This window comes from Phyllopteryx taeniolatus, chromosome 10, assembly GCF_024500385.1.
Source record: "Phyllopteryx taeniolatus isolate TA_2022b chromosome 10, UOR_Ptae_1.2, whole genome shotgun sequence".
NCBI classification, from domain to species: domain Eukaryota; kingdom Metazoa; phylum Chordata; class Actinopteri; order Syngnathiformes; family Syngnathidae; genus Phyllopteryx; species Phyllopteryx taeniolatus.
In genome coordinates, this window is record NC_084511.1 from 19,560,701 (window position 1) to 19,581,707 (window position 21,007).

Genomic DNA, 21,007 nt, shown 5'->3' on the forward strand with positions numbered 1-21,007 from the left:
TGTACGCACTCTTAAAACTCTAGCTATTAGCTATATATTTTACATTATTATATTTTATTGGAGGGCTGGCAGTGAATGAGTTGTTAAGTACGGTGAAACTGCACTTCTATCATAGCAAAAATCCACTAACACTCAAATTTTATACAACAGCTGTGCTTGAGTGTAAAAAGTGGCGTTTCTTGATTTTTGTGCATTTTGTGTTTGCCAAATTGGCAGACTGGTCTGCACCAAGATGGGTGTCCAGGCGCAACCAGGGTGTGTCCTTTGACATCCGCCCGGCGCATGTGCAATTTTGGTGGCTGAATGTTGTTCTGAAATTATACCTGCTCAGACCACGTCTATCTTTGGCGCAAAGTACACCGCTGTTTTAACGTGATTTTGGTGAATTTCATTGAGATACAGGTAGACAAATAAAACGAACGGGCTGGGCGCAGATCTGTGATCTCCCTAGCCAACTTTACATCATCCTCCCACGGAGGTCTGCTTGCAGTTCCTTATTAATGTTTTTTTAGCATTTGTGCCACATTTAAAGGGAATGAGAGGAGTCGCTTCAATTGGACTGTACTGAAGTCGGCTGTGAAAACGCCCACACCAGCGCAAACGTCCCACTTTTAATTGCGCTAATAAACGCTGGACCACAAAATTAACATCACCATGTCCAACCACCCCCCTTGCTGAGTTACACACTAGGCGCAGCGCTGTATTAACGCCACTCACGAAAATCGAGCCCATAGTGTTTTAATTCAAAAGTCAGTTTGACTTTGCACTAAAACCCGTGCCAACAATCTGCTGTTTATTTGGCATAAATTAGCGTGGTTGTGTTTGTCAAGTCAAACAGCTACAGAAGTTTTGATCAATATTGCTGCCAGTTTGAGGTCAGTGCAGTTTACAAGAGCAAACACAGATGGAGGATGATGACGGTCAGATGTGCTGCAGAGGATGATGACTAACAGGAGGATTGAGCTGGCCTCTTTAAAGACATGCAATGGCATCTCTGGAGAGTCACCTGGCTTGAACAGTCATACCCAGAGTCATGCACACACTCAGGCACTTATAACTTTGTGTGTGTGTGTGTGCGTGCGTGTGTGTGTTTGTGCAGAGATCGCACTTCATCTATTATTCATCTGCAGCTCTAATAGGCCTGACATACGTCAACAGTGTGATCTGAAGGCTGGCTGATCAAATTAGTTGCCTTTGTTCTACACCAGATACTGTCACACACACACGCAAGCACACACACACACACACACACACACACACACACACCCAAACACACTGGCACACACATTAATAAAGTCATAAGACGTTAAATTACATTGGGGGAATGTTGAACAATTTAAAATGATGCAGGGAAATCAAAAGCAAAATGGTATTGTCTTTCTCCTTGGAATACTTTAATTATACTGTTATTTGTCCTAACATTTGTTCAGACTAAAACAGAACACATGATAATGAAGCATGTGTTAAAAGCTCATCTACAAACATATATGGGGCCACCCTATAAAGCAAAAATGATGAATCATGTTCGTATGTTAGAATATTACGGGAATAAACTCATACTGTTTGAGATTAAAAATCGCACCTTTACAAGACTAAAGTTTTCTTTTATTCGTAATTTTAACAAGTGAACGTAAAAAATCTTCACACAATCATAAATGCAGCAGCATTAGAGCTGCCATATAGTCATAGGACAATATCATTGAACAGTTGAGTCATTGAAAATTACATTTGCAGTATAACATTTAGGAGCTAACCTGGCTGATGTCCATACGTGCATCACAGCTAAGAGGTTGCGTTGACATCAGTCCATTGGAGCCAATCACAGTGGACAGCAAACCCCTTTCATTAATCCTCTGAATGGTGGTGCCATCAACAAAGTAGACGACACCCTCTTTATCCACTGCAATACCTGGTGGGTGAGAAAGAGAGGCAAAATTACCTTTAAAGATAAGAAAAGAAGTGAATGGGAATAAGAGAGAGCAAAATCTAAAAGAAGAAGAAGGTGAGAGGGAGCGCCAGGCAGGAGCAAGTGAGGCAAGATGGGTAAAGCAAAGAGACGATGGGACTTCGGAGCAGCATCCAATTCAGTTAGACATTCAGCTCAGCTAGTGACTGACTCATCAAACGCACTGCACTGCAGAAATGTAATTATATTTGCATCCCAGAGACCACTAAAGGGATTAGAACAATACAACTGCAGGAAGAGCTGATTTGTCACATTAGATGCAAGCAGGGTGCTACAGTGAACTTTTGACATTTGATGCCTGCAAATTTACATTATAGATGTTCACCCACGATGTATCCACACATGTTGTTCTCACAACACCTATAAAGACTAATGTGTGTGCGCGTGTGTGTGTTTTGCTATGAGCAGTGCACACTTGAACTCTCCTTGCAGTCAGGCACTGCAGCAGGAAGCGGCGAGAGTGAGGCACTTTGAGCTATTAAAGGTCAGGGCAGGCTACGAATCATCTGTAATGGATGAGGAGCGACCTCCCCCCAAGCCCCACCCCCTCCCCTTATCTCATCTTCATATAGAAAATGGGGCCTTTGACTCAACTCCTCAGCAATATTCCACGACTCAACCCTCACCTCTCATTCTGTGACAATCAACCATAAATCCTTCCTTGGTGGCATCCCCAATGTACGCTGCCCTCTGCTGAGCCATTTAAAAATACATTTGGTTTATGGTGTATCATTAAGTTATGGCAAGTGTTTATCCATATCCCTTTATCACACTCATGCCTGAAAGGACTTCACAGAGACATTGCATATTTAGATTGAATGAAGGTAAAATCAATCAGAGAATTAAGCGTGCAAAACAATGTGTAATAGAAAAGATCAGTGGGTACGGAAAGTATTCAGACCCCCTTAAATGTTTCACTCTTTGTTATATTGGAGCCATTTGCTAAAATTACACACAGCACCCCATATTGACAGAAAAAGAAACGGAATTTTTGAAATTTATGCAGATTTATTAAAAAAGAAAAACTGAAATATCACACAGCAATAAGTATTCATACCCTTTGCTCAGCGTTTAGTAGAAGCACCCTTTTGCGCTAATACAGCCATGCGTCTTTTTGGGAATGATGCAACAGGTTTTTCACACCTGGATTTGGGGATCATCTGCCATTCCTCCTTGCAGATCCTCTCCAGTTCTGTCAGGTTGGATGGTGAACGTTGGTGGGCAGCCATTTTCAGGTCTTTCCAGAGATGCTCAATTGGGTTTAAGTCGGGGCCCTGGCTGGGCCATTCAAAAATAGTGACGGAGCCACTCTTTTAGTATTTTAGCTGTGTGCTTAGGGTCATGGTCTTTTTTTAAGGTGAACCTTCAGCCCAGTCTGAGGTTCTGAGCACTATGGAGAAGGTTTTTGTCTAGGATATTCCTGTACTTGGCCGCATTCATCTTTTCTTCAATTGCAACCAGTCTCCCTGCCCCTGCAGCTGAAAAACACCCCCACAGCATGATGCTGCCACCACCATGTTTCACTGTTGGGACTGTATTGGGCAGGTGATGAACAGTGCCTGGTTTTTTTCACACATACCACTTAGAATTAAGCCTAACAATTTCTATCTTGGTCTCATCAGACCAGAGAATCTTATTTCTCACCATCTTGGAGTCCTTCAGGTGTTTTTTAGCAAACTCCATGCGGGCTTTCATGTGTCTTGCACTGAGGATAGGCTTCCGCCAGGCCACTCTGCCATAAAGCCCGGACTGGTGGAGGGCTGCAGTGATGGTTGGACTTTCTAGAACTTTCTCCCATCTCCCGACTGCATCTCTGGAGCTCAGCCACAGTGATCTATGGGTTCGTCTTTACCTCTCTCACGAAGGCTCTTCTCCCCCAATTTCTCAAGTTATGCCGGACGGCCAGCTCTAGGAAGGGTACTGATCGTCCCAAATGTCTTCCATTTAAGGATTATGGAGGCCACTGTGTTCTTAGGAACCTTAAGTGCAGCATAAATGTATTTTGTAACCTTGGCCAGATCTGTGCCTTGCCACAAGTCTGTCTCTGACCTCTTCAGGCTGTTACTTTGACCTCATGATTCTCATTTGCTCTGACATGCACTCTGCACCTAATCAAGACCAATCAGTATAATCAAACACCACTGGACTCCAATGAAGGTGTGGAACCATCTCAAGGATGATCAGAAGAAATGGAGAGCACCCGAGTTAAATATATGAGTGTCACAGCAAAGGGTCTGAATACCTATGGCTGTGTGATATTTCCGTTTTTCTTTTTTAATAAATCAGCAAGAAATTCAACAATTAAGTTTTTTCTGTCAATATGGGGTGCTGTCTGTACATTAATGAGGGAAAAAATGAACTTAATTGATTTTCATAAATGGCTGCAATATAACAAAGAGTGAAACTTTTAAGGGGATCTGAAAACTTTCCGTACCCACTGTATAAGGCACGACACTGAATCTGACGGTCTGATGCTCCTGAATGAAGAAACAAATACGTGATTAACAAAAACACAGTAAATAGATTATTTAAAGAAAGATCAATAAGTTTAAAGAGTTCTCAAAAAAGATGCTTGTTGAATTTGTCCCACTCCAGTCCTGTTAGTGGATTTAAAGCAATTCTGTACTTCAGTGGTGTCAAGACGTCTTCCACCCATTCCTTCCATCTTAGTTTACCACAATGATGAAACAAAATCTTGAATCCTTATCTTTATCTACATCTTTTTATTTTCCTTGGCTCATTACTCCAGAATTTTCTTTTTAGATTTGCTGTTGCTACCAACATTCATTAATAAAAAAGGTTTGAATTATAAGACCCCCACATCAGGTTATAATAGTGACTGAGTCCCACCTCTGCAAATAGCCTCCTCGCCTCCAGTTATTTAGCGCTGTGTACTGTTGAATTGATAACTTGCTTCTGAGTGATACCTGTATTAGCCTCAACATGGTATCCTCATGTTATATGAGTCTTAAAAATCACTTCCAGATGCTCCTTTGTAGTTTTTGTCAAAGCTTATCAATGGCCCAACACTGTCTGCAATAATTGTCCGTGTGAAACATGGGTTCCGGAGGTGCAAACATGGTTCCAGATAGAACCTTTTTTTATTTATTTTTTTTATTTATTTTTTTTGTCCTGGCGGAGCTTCGAGGCAGAAATTTTATGTTGACATATTTTTGAAGTTGACTTAGCTGAGTTATTAGATTTTTTCCCCCCAGCCCTAATTCTCACAGAGTTGAGCAATAAGGTATCATCCTCCTTGATATTCTACACAATAGCACTCTAAACATTTCATTGCACACTCACGATGTTGAAATCAGTGCACAGCCCCCACAAGACATTTACACGGGCCCCGAAGCCAGCAACCCTGGACTGACCCGGTGGGTCATAAATTGTGCAGGTGGAGAGGGGATGTGGCCATGCAGGGCCAGGGTCAGTGTGTTTCCTCCAGAGGCCAGGAGGTGAACTGCAGAGTTCTCCCTGCTGGCCCCTTCATCTTCTCTGTGACACAGACAGATTAAATCACCCACACAGCCTCACACTTGCACCCCACTCTTTAATAGCATCACCCCACAAAACCACGCTAACCCAATCTGCTTTCATGCACATCTTCTCAAACTTCTTTTGTTGTCTTTTGTTTTTCTGTCTTTCACAAGCGTATCAAATCAGTGGCCTTTGACCAAAAATTTAAATGTTGAGGCTCCACTTTTTCCTCTCCTCCTTTTACTCTTCTCAGCTTTGCCATTTTCTCCTCCTGTAAGAAAAAGATGCCAACCTAGTGTGCCTCCTGAGCCAGCTCACATCTACATGTCTGCAGTCTCCTCGCTATATACAGTAGCTATCCCTGTGTCCGTCTATTCATACGTTTCCTTTTACTTTCCCCACATTCCTCTCTACAGCACTTCTGCTTAGAGCTCATTAATCCTGCACAAGGACATGACAAGGAGGCCAGGACTGTGTCAGTATCTCAGTCCCTTCCTTCCTGACTGTCCCTGCATATTACTTTTGCTTGCACCGATGGGATACAATAAATTCCCTCTCTTGTCTTTGTGTGCATCTTTTGATACACCCGGACAACAAGTAATGACAATCTTTAATCAAGAATAAATTCAGTCACCAATGACCATTATTTCTGTGTCTTTATGCACAAAAGTCTTGAAGCTAATTTGTCTGATATGCTGAGACAGTGATTATTAAAACTGCCAAAGATTAGTCCATATAGGCTGGATTTCCTTCTATAGTGGATAAAGTTGTGTAAAGGGAATTTATAGGCCCTCCGTACAGCCAATGGATTATCACAAGACATAAAAATATTTGCCACCTCTCCCCCGGCAGACCTAATACTGATGTTTAGAGGTTTGCAGCAGGAATAATTGAGAAATATGTCAGCCTAAGAGGAAGATAGAAATTTGTTGAAAATGTTGAATTGGATTGTATCCTCAAAGAAAAGCAGATCAGGATGAGTTGCACTGACCTTGGTAAAACAGGGAAATGCAGCCACGTTAAAGCGAGAGGATGCTTCAAAAGAGGAGGCAGGGATAGCCGTGAGACAAAAGGACGTGATGAAGAATACCTTCAATTAAGCAATATGAGCCAACCACTCTCAATCAAAACATTTCCTTTTTTTCAAAGTCATTGTCAAAGGAATAGCTGCTGTAACTCCCCCTGTGGCATGGCAATACAATCTAATCTGATGAATGCCATAGAGAGGTGTTTTAGTAAGACATCAGTGTTGATTATAGCTATTTGCAAAGATGGAGCCACAGGAGATTACTGGGCAAACAGAGTCAAAGTGTGAATGGTGAGAAATGAGATGAATGAAGAAAGGTTACAGTAATTACAGTTTAAAATATGTTGTACATTATATATATTTTATAATGCAGTAATATTTGATGGCCCTTATAGCATTCAGTAAAATCAAGATGTGGTGTCTGTGTGTGGTGAATACTGAGTACACTTTAAAAACAGCAGGGTTCATGGTGTCACCAGTGATATTTCCCTTCTACTTTTTGCCATCTCATATTGACAGAAAAGTAGCAAACACACAAAAAAACAATGCTAAAAATCACGTGGAACATAATAACAAAGGAGTTCTAGTTCCAGGATCTAAGAATGAAGGAGAGATAAATTTATACCTGAAGTTTAATCCATCTGGCTTACATGCACACTCAAGCTCTACAAAGCCACCCTGATATGATTTCTGGGACTCATACTCTTTAACTATTTCTTCCTCCACTATGCTACGTGGTGCTAATGCGCCTTTGAGCTACAATTAGTGCTCAGGGTTGCACAAGGAAGAGATGCTTGTTGCAGTTTGTTACTTGCTAACTGGTAAACTTTGAGGGTTAAAAGGGACAACTTTACAGCTTTGTGCAACTTGTACATTTGGGAACGTTTAAATAAAAAAAATTAAAAAAATCCCTAAATACGACAAAGGTTATGGGAGAGTTATTATATGCTAACTAAAAGGAAAGACTGCAATGATAAGACAAAACATATACTGTATACACGACATATAACATATACAAAGTCACTATTGTTAGTCACTACACAGGACCCCCTCGGAATTCACCGAGGCCAAAAGAGTGAAATAGAACAGCTGCTCGACACAGAAAACTTAACAACAAATAGTCAACGCAGTGCGTGACGGATTTGTCAGCCACAATGGCCATGCTTCCGTCCAGGAAAGACACAGGGTCCGGGGAAATCACAGGCAGGGCTGGAGGCTGAGCCAGGAGGGTGACCTCGGGGAGGGGGTTGGGCCAGCTGAACCGGTGCTCCTATAGCCAAATGCGCAGTCTTAAGCCAATCTACAGCCACCGGCTTAGGGTTGCCCCCTAGATTCACGACCAAGTTCTGAGCCGCAGCCTCCAGCACACAAAAGGGCCAATCATAGGGGGTTCAGCATAGTCCAATAGTTGTTATAATGCATGAAAATGTACTTGGCTGATGGCAGGTCCTGGCTGAAGACAGTTCTTGTCTTTACTTTGTATACAAATTGTGGAACCTTGTGAAAACTATTGTTGTTTATTATACAGTGTCACCTTTCTATTGCAACTGTTAATTTCAGGAAAGTGCTACTCTTCTAAAATTCAGCTGCCACTGTATCACCCTAAAAAGTTTCTTAGCTTATCTTTACATGACTACCACAGATTTCAGGCAGCAGTAACATAACACAAAATTGAAAATGATACAACATCTTTTTGGCCCATAATTGCAACTACTGTATATATATTTTTGCCTTTGCAACATTTCACAACATTGTGCAACAGCATGTGCACTACAATTGCACAGTGCCGTGCCGCCACTGCAATAGTTTTGTCATTCCGCCCGCCTTCCCATATCCCTCTCCTCAGTGGGTGTTAATTACATGGATTGAAATATTATTACAGCATCAAAATGATGCTAGCTATTGTTAATAATGGCTCACGGTGCCTCTGTACAAATTGTGACTGACAAGTGAATGTAGACAGATGGACACTACCACCTGCGCCACTTCATTTTGCGCAAACAATAAGCTTATTGCCTGTCTACCTACTGTACTGCAAGTACTGTACTGTTGTGACAACTGCAAGATGGCGACTACCTGTGTGGTCGGCTCAGTTATGCGCGCTCTAGTATTGTTTTTGTTTTTGTGTTTTTCTTTCGTCTTTGGAGACATTACACGACTCACTTACACAAGGGGAGACTTGCTAAGCATCAAGGAGGCTACACCGGACTTTCTTTCACCAACTTTCGCAAATCAGCTCAGTTTTTTCCCTGAGTTACTCACCGGAGCAGCGACCGCGGTCTTAGGCGCATGGAGGCGGAAGCGACGCCACAGAAGGAAGCGAGCCGGCATCTAAGTGAAACTCCGCAAGAGAGGATACAGACTGGCGTTTCCGTTCATCCACCTCACGAAGCTACGCTTCCTACCCAACAAAATGGACGAGCTTCATATTCTGATAAAGACCAGTAAAGACTTCGGACGTTCCGCCGCCATGTGCTTTAAGGAGACTTGGCTTTGTGACGCTGTACCCGATGGCGCCGTCATGCTTCCCCGCTTCCATCTTCACAGGGCAGACCGCGACATGGAATCATCGTGGAAAACAAAAGGCGGCGGGATATGCTTCTATATCAACAAAAAATGGTGTACGGATGTCACGGAGCTCAGCACACACTGTAGCCCGCATTTGGAGTCGCTGTTTTTGAATTGTAAGCCATTCTACTCGCCTCGCGAGTTTGCATCATTCATTCTGGCTGGTGTCTACATTCCACCTCAAGCTAACACGAACGGCGCCCTGCTAATGCTCGCCGAACAAGTAAATGAAATTGAAAAAAAAGACCCGGACTCACCCCTCATTATTCTCGGGGATTTTAACAAAGGTAAACTCAACCACGAACTCCCTAAATACAAGCAGCACATCAACTGTCCCACGAGGGAAAATACAATTTTAGACCACTGCTATACTACGCTAAATAACGCATACCGTGCCAAATCTTGTGTAGCCCTGGGCTCGTCTGATCACTGCTTAATTCATTTAATACCAACATACAGGCAAGAACTTAAATGCGCGAAGCCTACAGTGAAAACAGTGAAATAGTGGACCAATGAAGCGAAGATGGAACTTCAAAGCTGTTTAGACTGCGCAGACTGGAGTGTCTTTGAAAATACAGCTGGCAGCCTGGATGAATATACGGACACTGTCACATCCTATATCAGTTTCTGTGAAGAGGTTTGTGTACCAACAAAGTCATTTCGCACATTCAATAACAACAAGCCGTGGTTCACTGCCAAACTTAAGCAACTTTGCCAAGCTAAGGAGGACGCATATCAAAGCAGGGACAGGGCCCTGTATAAACGAGCTAGAAACCTGCTGACTAAAGAAATTAACATTCCAAAGAGGAACTATGCAGCAAAGTTGGAAAAACAGTTTAGCGCTAACGACTCTAAATCAGTCTTGCATGCATTACAATCGCTGACCAATTACAAGGGACGATCCCCCCAAGCTGTGAACAATGGCACACTAGCCAACGACTTGAATACCTTCTACTGCAGATTTGAAAAGGACACTTTCACACCACACACCCACCCACCCGGACCACCGACCACAATCACACCCCTGACTTCTGCGTTGACCATCCATGAACAGGATGTGAGACGCATCTTCAAACAACAAAAGATTAACAAAGCGGCAGGCCCGGACCTTGTGTCCCCATCCTGCCTCAAAGTCTGCACGGACCAGCTCGCTCCAGCCTTCACACAGATATTCAATAGATCTCTGGAACTGCGCCAAGTACCATTCTATTTCAAACGCTCCACCATCATCCCAGTCCCCAAGAAAGCTACAATCTCAGGTCTGAGTGACTAGACGCCTGTTGCCCTGAGATCTGTGGTCATGAAGTCCTTTGAACGTCTCGTGCTGGACCACCTCAAGAGCGTCACAGGTCCCCTGCTGGACCTCCTGCAGTTTGCCTACCGAGCAAACAGGTCTGCGGATGATGCAGTCAACATGGGACTGCACTTCATTCTAGATCACCTCGACAGTACAGGGACCTACGCGAGGATCCTATTCGTGGACTTCAGTCAGCGTTCAACACCATCATCCCTGAACTCCTTTCCTCCAAGCTTCTCCAGCTCAGCGTCTCGCCTGCCATCTGCCACTGTATTTACAGCTTCCTGACGGGCAAAACACAGCAGGTGAGGCTGGGAGAGACCACCTTATCCACACGCAGCATCAGCACTGGGGCACCCCAAGGTTGTGTCCTCTCTCCGCTGCTCTTCTCGCTCTACATGAACGACTGCACCTCAACGCATCCGGCTGTCAAACTCCTGAAGTTTGCAGATGACACCACCGTCATCGGCCTCATCAAGGACGGTGACGAGTCTGCATATCGACAGGAAGTGGGGCGGCTGGAGCTGTGGTGCGGCTGACACAACCTGGAGCTGAACACGCTCAAGAATGTAGAGATGATCGTGGACTTCAGGAGACATCCTTCGCCACAGCTGCCCCTCACGCTGTCCAGCTGCCTTGTGTCAACCGTTAAGACCTTCAAGTTCCTGGGAATTACAGTCTCTCAGGACCTGAAGTGGCCGATCAACATCAACTCCGTCCTCAAAAAGGCCCAGCAGAGGATGTACTTCCTGCGACTTCTGAGAAAGCACCGCCTGCCACGGGAGCTGCTGAGGCAGTTCTACACAGCGGTCATCGAATCAGTCCTGTCTTCTTCCATCACAGTCTGGTTTGGTGCTGCTACAAAAAAGGACAAACTCCGGCTGCAACGCACAATCGAAACTGCTGAAAGGATTGTCGGTACCCCCCTACCCACCCTTGAGGACTTGCACGCTGACAGAACTAAGACAAGAGCGTGCAAAATACTCTCAGACCCTCCACATCCCGGTCACCGACTCCTTCCCTCAGGTAGGCACTACCGATCAATGCAAAATAGAACTAGCAGACATTCCAACAGCTTCTTCCCTCTTGCAATCAACTTCTTAAACAGCTAAATTACAATTCCATTGCAACATGCTGCCAATTTCTTTTGTCTGAGTTTGTTGTCACATTTCTGTCGGGCCAATTATATACTACTCGCGCACTCACTGTAGTAGTCTCGCCACGCTGCACTATTTGCATATCTGTTGTTGACAAATACTGGCCACTCATGCCAGAGTAGCATTTGCCCCATTTGCACACTGATTGAGGAGTATCTGCAACATTTGCACAATCAACATTGTCCGAGATTATCGCACGACTCGTCACTTTAAACTGCATACACTCCTTGAAGTCTCGGCGCCCTTTGCACAATGGTCATTGCACCGGACTATTGCGAGATTAGTCATTTGAACTGCTCTAAGTGCTAGAGGACATCTTTTTGCACAATTGTTGCACAACATAATAATTGTACCAGCATTACCAGATAACTAGCAACCCTTTATTGCTCAGTGAGTGTTTTTCTCTATGTCTCAACAGTGTTCTCTGTCAATTGACTGTCTGTTGTCGTACTAGAGCGGCTCCAACTACCCGAGACAAATTCCTTGTGTGTTTTTTGGACATACGTGGCAAATAAAGATGATTCGGATTCTGATGGACACTACCACCTGCGCCACTTCCTTTTGCGCAAACAATAAGCTTATTGTCTGTCTACCTTCTGTACTGCATCTTGTTTTGATTATTTATTATGTCTATAGCAGACAAAATGTTGTTGTTCTTTAGATGACAAACGAGTTGCGACTTATTCATCAGCGTTTCTGCTGGTGGCAGACAAATAGTGCACTCAATTTTGCCTCGATTGTTGCAAGACGCAATGACTCAGCAATCACACAAAAGTATAATTCAATATTATATATTCATTCATGGTTTATTATGCCCATGCTTAGTCAAAGCAGTTACTATGTGAGCGTGCAAGATGATCTGTCTGATCTATCATATATGCATACTGTTTCACTGTTGCAACTCTACTGCATTTACTTTAACACAGTATTTCAAGGTGTAAGATGAAGCCATGCACCGTACTCATCTGTGTGCATGTTCTTGTGACTACTTCCAAACTCGTACAGTATGACATGTTGAATTAATCATTTAACCATTCAGCAGCAAATCACATTAACTGACCCAGTACAATGTTAACAACAATTACTTGCACATTGCTTTACCACAGCACGGTAAAGCAAGTGTTGTTGCTAATGGTTCTTAATTTTCCCAGTCAACATTTCTTTCCACCAATCAATAGATGTTCACCACATGGGTTGCTGTTTATCTTTGGTGGATCTTTGGAGAGAAATCATAATTCATGCTTCTTCTCATTAACTATTCATCAAAGCTCCTCAGAACAGACACTGGCTTTGTAATTAAGTCTGAATCCAAGAATGTAGCTTGTCTAATTATCAACCACTATAAGTTTGTCAACAAATTAACCTGCATGAATTAATTATTGAAAGCAGCCATTTTTAATGATAATGTACTAAAGAGATACAGATATGCATGGTGACACCACAAATGAGAGGGGATTTTGAAATTATTGCACACATTTTTAGTAAATATTTTTATATGTGTGAAATGCACGCCTTGGCGGTAATTCCCTTCTTTCATAACAATAAAAAAGAGATTCAGCAATCACAAAGGCAGCAGACAAACTCAATTATAAAAGCAATTGAAATGCTTTGAACTATAGAATGCTCCATGAAAAGCTGAGGTGGTTGAATCAGTGCAGAGTGTCTGCAGATTATGTCGCACTGTTTGCAACATCAAACAAACACAGGGAGGTCTCACAAAAGAGGCTCTTACCAAACACACCATCTCAAGAAGAGATGTTCTGCAAGGAGGAGAGGAAATCATCAGATTGGGGAAACACATGTTTTCATAACTAAAAAGGTGAACTAAAAATGCCAACTGATTTTAAATAGCTTTTTCTGACAAAAAAACAAACAAAAAAAGTTTTTCTTCTAAGAGTCAGAGGCAACGAGAAAAGCTTTCTCTGCGGCCATTTAAGATCGTGACCACATTTAGACAGTGAAGGTGAGAGAGAGCTTCTCGGTTCTAAGAGTGATAATGGCACCCAAGTGACATTTACTGTCCCTTTCGACCCATTCCTGTCACAACATTTGACCTCAATACAAAGTTACCTACATTATCCATACCAGCCCCCTCGCCCAGCTCAAGCAGGTGAAACTGGACTTCCAAGTAAACTTTGTCTGCCGCCATTACGCTACTTATTCATCGTTCTGTCAGTGTGTTTAAGGAACAAGATAGCTTCCGACCTGCATGTGCACAAGTTCGCTATCGCCTTGATCACAGCATCACCCGCCTACTGTTTTTTGTGTGTGTGTGAGCATGTGTGGTTGTGTGGGGCATCCACCTCGAGAAAATGTAATTTATTTCCTGCCACATCGGCAAAGCTCCCCTCCTCCTGTCAACTTGCCAGGCTCCCAATGGAGGTTGACGGGCCAGCTGCCAGCACTGGCCATCTCACATAGTTAAAGGGACACGTGTCACATTCCCCATGATCATGCCGACATTGTCAAACTGACATCGCTTTAACAAGACTCCCCTAACTAACTAACTGTCCTGTCAGGGGGAGGAGTGGTGTCAAGTCGAGGGACTTAAAACCTGGAGACTGCCAGTCACAGAAAGTGGAAGCACACAGAGTGGCACTAACGTAACACCTTTGACGCAACTGATTCATCAGCCACTGGCCTACAGCCATCGCTTATTGACTGTGGGCTTCATTAGACACACAGTGTGCTTTTGGAATCTCTCACTGCCTTAGTCTAGCTACAAAGTAGCTGTCAGTATGGAGGTCTTGAATACGTAAAGTTAAAGGGTTAAAAGTGACATTATTCTAACTCTTGAGTGCAAAGAAGGGCATACTTTGATAATAGAAAATGCTTTTATACTGATACATACAGTATACTTTAAGTACGGTATCTGCAGTTGAAAAGCTGACGAGCCGAAATATTGTCTGTGTTTTAGTTTAGATTCTATTGAGGTTTGTTTCATGTTTCCTGTGTCCCATGTTGTTCAGGGCTTGTGTGCTTGTTTGGTTATTGTGTCCACCTGTTCTCGTCAACCCTCTACCTTGTGTCAACCAATCAGCTCCCTCCAACCACTTGTGTCTTGTCCAGGTGTTCCTCATTGTCTCGTCAATTTGTTTGTATTTAGTTCCCGGCTTTCTTTCAGTCTGTGTTGCTGCATTGTCATTTGTCATTGGTCAATTGTCATCTGTTGCCATGTCTCCTTAGTCCTGTCATGTTTCTTGAGTGGTTAGTTCTTTGTTACTTTGTGTTCAGATTTTGGACTTTGTTAATTTTGCTTTTTTTCCTCAATGATCAATAAATTGTTTTTTGAGATTCCGGCACTCCCGCCTTGCCTCCCTGCTTCCCTGCAATTGGTTCTTCCACTTTCTTGCCTCCAAACCCAAACCTGACAAATTGTAGTGCCTTCTGACTAAATATTGATCCATTACATTTTGCATACCACTTATCCGGTTCATGATTGAGGGAAATTGGAGTCTATCCCAATTAACTTCAGACTACATGAACGGACTAGTTGCAAGTCAATTGCAGGGTACGTAATGGGAAAGACAGCCATTCACTTCCATACTTTCAGTGTAGGAAATGAAACAAAGCGGCCTGAATGGAAGTCAGGCAAGTAAACCACTACACCGTCAGTGACTGTAACAAATTCAATTTGTCATAAAATATCTAAACAACAAATACATTTTTCTCACAGACATGTCATTGCATATACAGTGTGAACAACCACAGTCAATAGAAAGATTCGGTCATGCTGGTTTATTGACCAAGTGGACCATGTGAAGACTTTTTCAGGTTAATGAATTGGTGAATGTATCAAGGTTAGTGCACATCCAATTTTGTATTTGCATGAACACCATTAACATTCAAAAATCACCGACACATGACCTGCATGATGGAATGAAATACCTCCTTGATTCTCTTATGGCTAACTTGCTGAAGGTCATTTGGAAATTCCCATTGAGAACATGTGCTCCAAAGTGACAGCGCATGTACTATTCACTTAAAAGGTGTATAGTGTGTTTTTTGGGAGTGAGTGAATCGCTTTAATATTCCGCCACTTCTGTCAGAAATGTTCATATCAGCCATTGCACACTCTCTACTGAGACAAATTCAGCAATAAATATATAAACACAATATGGACCACATCCCTGCAATTCTTTTCCTGTCATGCAAAATCCGCACCTGACTTGACAGGTCCTCAATATATCTTTGTGCAGAGGGCTTGGCTGGACACTGTTTGCTTGGCCCTTTGGATTTCCCACTTGCCGATTCTTCATATTCTTGACATTAGTTTTGTGAAAAACACGTCTTGGGCAATACTTCCTGTTGTGGCTGCTCAGAGATGTATGTCTTTGGCATGAAATAACACTCATTTTAATAAAAAACAACAACAAAAACAAAAACTGCAGTATATAACTAGTATGACCTAATGGTGTCATTATTATCGAAAGGTATGCTGCTGTTTTCCTTAACTGTGTGATTAATTCATGAATGCATCATTAATGCAAGAATTTCTGGGGGCAATGGCAAAAGCTCGGTCAATGTGAAATCAAATACAGTGAGGTTGTTTCTTACGCAAAGAAAACCCCAGAGCTAAAAAATACAGTGAGGTTGATCAGATGCACTTGTTTTGCAATGCAGCGCTCTCTTGAAAGGAACAACAACAATGATAGCTGACCCAATGAAGGCCGCCAGAAGGCCATTTTAATATGCAGATGAGATTTGGGGCTGCTGCATGCTGCACAATTTCACTATAAACCAATGAATCTCTCTCTTAATCTACTCCATTCACTTTTTCCATTCACCATAGACTTCACATCATTTCTATTCTTCATTGCATTTAAGCTCCTTTATTTCTTCCCTTTCACTCTATTAATCAAATTCACTCACCCACTCCCTCTAGCTTTCTCTGGCGTGTGAGACAGTCACCACACGAAACTCTAACAGTAGAATAACAATGGTATAAGCATATACATATCACGTTATAGAAAGCAGCTGCTATAGAGTCAACATAGCCATAGGGCATGTTTTAGCTTCTCTGCAGCGACCCGAAAATAAGTTTTGGAGAGGGGCAGATTTGGAAAATATAAGACTGAAATGCTTTGTGTTGCACTTGCACAGAGGAACCATCATGAATGTCTCCAATTGCATGTGTTCGCTGCTGTGTACCAGCACCCTGACGTTTGATAGTGGTGCATACACTTGCAAGTGGCATCAAATATTTGATCCAGGTTCCGATTATTCAACGCGTGAGGTTACACATTCAACTAAGCTGCTTACAGTATATCTCAAGCCCCAGACACGGTAGATACTGAACAGCATGAAGCCTGGCTGCTGTGGTGTGAGGTTTTTGGCTGACAAAACCTTGGCCATATTTATCACAAATTGTACTTATTTCTTCTTTGTTTTGTTAAACTCCCTTTCTAATGAACATGATCATAACCATGAGCACTTCTTTCAGTACATATTCAGTATCTTTACTCTAGATGCCTAGCAGCTGCAGATCTGGGAGAAATGAGGCCCGGTGTTTGTATATTTAAAGAAAAGCAAGATTCAGAGAAAGAAGACACAAAGAAAGCATCGGAGGAGAAAAGGGGTGAAGTGACAACAGGGAGAATGTGGAGGCAGCTTGTCAGCCTCTGATAAGGGCATTAGTCTGCCCCCTGTGGGTCAGTGGGAGCGACTGACACTGCAGTTGCAATACCACGCAGATACACACGCAGATACACACGCAAATACACACACACACACACACACACAGAGTGGGTGCCTTATTTTGTCAGTTGATTTAGAAGACAATTTATGCGGTACAGAGGTCACAGAAGTCAGACAAGAGGGCCTGGCTTGCACACTTGTTGTTGGGTTGAAGTCAAGGCTCTTGCCATGCCTTCATTGGCCTTAATGGAACAGAAAATGACCTTACCCAACAAGTTGTGAACATAAAACTGTTAAAACTAATTCTGTAAAAAATTAAATAAAAAGGTACATGTATTCTTTGTTTTTCTCAAAGTCTACATCAGTGTTTTCCAACCTTTATTGAGCCAATAAGGTCTCACTGCACACCACCAAATGAAAATGTCACAAAAAGATGACACATGGGTTAATTATGTACCTTTCGCATCTAGTGGAAGAGTATTTAATTGTTTTTCCTGTCACTATACGTCACTGGCATAGATAGTTAAAGATACATTATTTGTAAGAATCTTTAGACCATCCATCCATCCATCCATTTTCTGAGCCGCTTCTCCTCACTCGGGTCGCGGGCGTGCTGGAGCCTATCCCAGCTATCATCGGGCAGGAGGCGGGGTACACCCTGAACTGGTTGCCAGCCAATCGCAGGGCACAAACAAACAAACAACCATTTGCACTCACAGTCACACCTACGGGCAATTTAGAGTCTTCAATTAATGCATGTTTTTGGGATGTGGGAGGAAACCGGAGTGCACGGAGAAAACCCACGCAGGCACAGGGAGAACATGCAAACTCCACACAGGTGGGGCCGGGGATTGAACCCGGGTCCTCAGAACTGTGAGGCTGACGCTCTAACCAGTCGTCCGCCGTGCCGCCTGAAATTGGATCATGGCACATAAATGTGTAAACAGGTTGTGAATCACTGGTCTACATTAAACACAGATGTGGTTAATTTTAAATGTACACAGCTCTTATTCACTACAAATTAATCACCCTCTCGTGTTGTGAACTGAAAGAGAGCAAAAATGTGGGCCACGGCTGTTGCATCTCAAGGGAATTGTGTCTCTTTCATGTCAGACATGGGATCCATCTTAAATGGAGCAAGGACTTTTATTTGTTGAGCTAATTGACAGCGGAGGCACGTGGAGCCAACGCTAAACAATGCTCCTGATTTTGTATTTACAAGAGTGTTTGAAGGACACAAGATAATCTGTGCATTTTATGCTATAAACTTGCACAGCAGCAGTGTGCTCAATTGGGCTGCAGCCTTGTTGTCTTAAAATCCAAATTATGGATAACCGTAACAACTGCTTGCAATGTCGTCCTACGTTTCACAGCAATCGTATTGCAGCTACTCTATGTCAACACCACGGCACATGGATGATCCACTGATGACACATGCAAACGGTTTGAAAGAGCAGAAAAAGAGAGGAAAAGGCTAATTTGGAGAAAAGCACACCAGAGCACACAAGATAAGATCAATGCCAGAGAATCACAAACAGACATCAAAAAAAAAAAAAAATAAGATTACAAATGAAATGGACAGATATTTCTCAGTGAAGTCTAACACTTATTACCATTGGCAAGAGGCTGAAGTAAAGAGGAGCGTGAGCGTGGGCTGTGGCAGATGGATGACTAGGTACCAGGAAGCTTCGGGTAGAAACCTCCAGAGCCTTTCTAAGATGGTTAGAATGCGACGGCCACACAAGACTCCGTGAAGCGCAACGAGCCAAAGAGTATAAAATACCTGACTAGGAGGGAAAAGGAGGCAATTTTCTATTGCTGCATAAAGGAATGAAAGCAGAATGTTCAACAGCAAACACATATAATGAGCATAATAGGTTTCTAATCAGCTGTCAAATTATAGAAGGAATCTGCTCCAATCTTTTATCACATCTTATTCTCTCCCATAAGTCTGCCGACCTAAAACTCAGTGATTATCAAATTATAAAGCATACTTTGAGAACCTGTGACTTTTGAAGTACAGAGGACTTTATTTATTGTGCAATACATAGACTGGTGGTCTGTCTCTGTCAATCTGCATGGCATGCACAAACTGAGAGTGACTGACAAAGGAGACCAGGTAGGAGGATGGCTGACAGGGATGTGCCTCAATCTCCGGTACCATACGGGGACCAAAAGTTGGCCGAGTGTGTTGGTGTGACTGAGGAGGACAGCGATTATTTCTTCCTGGCAGCATACGCTTTCCTAAAAATCACAGCCCCAATGGCCCAGGTTAGTTATGTTTGGACCCTGCTCTAGTATGATAGTTGGTGGATAATGACCTGATTATGATTGTGTTTCCTCAGCTTGTCAATCCTATCCCGCAAAGGTTGTTCTACCCTAGGGCAAAATGAGAAAACTAAAGTACATTATATTTTCAAACTCAGAAGTAGACCAGTCACAGAAGTCATTCAGTCTTAACTAGCACAAACATTGTGGGCTTATTTTCTGCGATATATCCACATTAGTTCAGTACGAACGAAGTAAAGAGGTAATGAGCTAAATTAGTAGGCTTTTGATGATGATGATGAACCTTACCCACATTTTTAGATGCTTTTCTTGCAAAATGAGACCTTGCTTCCACTCAAGTGTCATACATGAAATTTTAATTTCAAAAACTCAGCACGTGCAATGTTGGTTATTTCTCCCTGTTGCCTCAGAATCTAATCTTTTAGGATCAAAAATAAGAAAAATGTTGAAAATGTTAGTAAAGGTTGGTGGGGTAGAGGTGCATGCTGTCATTAGCACCTCTCTACATCCAAAGGTACAGTTTGCAGCAATCCGCAATGCTTTTGATGTTGCATAGTGCAGAAACCACGGATGTGCGGTGTCTCGGGAATGTAGGTGAACAATATACATGATTATCCATCCATCCATCCATTTTCTACCGCTTATGCATCAGCAGGGACGCCCAGACTTCCCTCTCCCCAGCCACTTCCTTTAGCTCTTCCGAGGGGATCCCGAGGCGTTCCAAGGCCAGCCGAGAAACGTAGTTTCTCCAGCGTGTCCTGGGTCGTCCCCGGGGTCTCCTCCTGGTGGGACGTGCCCGGAACAACTCACCAGGGAGGGGTCCAGGAGGCATCCGAATCAGATGCCCCACCCACCTCATCTGGCTCCTCTCGATGTGGAGGTGCAGCGGCTCTACTCTGAGCCCCTCCCAGATGACCGAGCTTCTCACCCTATCTCTAAGGGAGAGCCCGGACACCCTGCGGAGGAAACTAATTTCGGCCGCTTCTACCCGGGATCTTGTTCTTTCGGTCATGACCCACAACTCGTGACCATAGGTGAGGGTAGGAACGTAGATCGACCGGTAAATCGAGAGCTTCGCCTTTCGGCTTAGCTCCTTCTTTACCACAACGGTCCGATACAAAGTCCGCAAGACCCCAAGATACTTGAACTCCTCCACTTGGGGCAGGATCTCATCCCCGACCTGGAGAGGGCACGCCAGCCTTTTCCGACTGAGGACCATGGTCTCAGATTTGGAGATGCTGATTCACATCCCATGCGCTTCACACGCAAAGATGCAATTCTGAGGCCACCAAACCGGACCCCCTCCACGCCTCGGCTCCGCCTAGAAATTCTGTCCATAAAAGTTATGAACAGAATCGGTGACAAAGGGCAGCCTTGGTGGAGTCCCACCCTCACCGGAAACGAGTCCGACTTACTGCCGGCAATGCGGACCAAGCCCTGACACCGGTCGTACAGGGACCGAATAGCCCTTATCAGGGGGTTCGGTACCCCATACTCCCGAAGCACAAGCCCACAGGACTCCCCGAGGGACACGGTCAAAAGTCTTCTCCAAGTCCACAAAACACATGTAGACTGGTTGGGCGAAC

General features: G+C 43.4%; 1 protein-coding gene across 2 annotated transcripts in view; it reads right to left on the bottom strand.

The window, feature by feature from the left end:
- tenm1 (teneurin transmembrane protein 1) overlaps positions 1 to 21,007 on the bottom strand; it is a 220,131-nt gene that overhangs the window by 35,008 nt on the left and 164,116 nt on the right. For both annotated transcript variants that reach the window (XM_061786698.1, XM_061786697.1), the window contains one exon: positions 1,755 to 1,909. In XM_061786698.1, the coding sequence (XP_061642682.1) occupies positions 1,755 to 1,909 (155 nt within the window). The remainder of the gene's footprint in view (positions 1 to 1,754; positions 1,910 to 21,007) is intronic.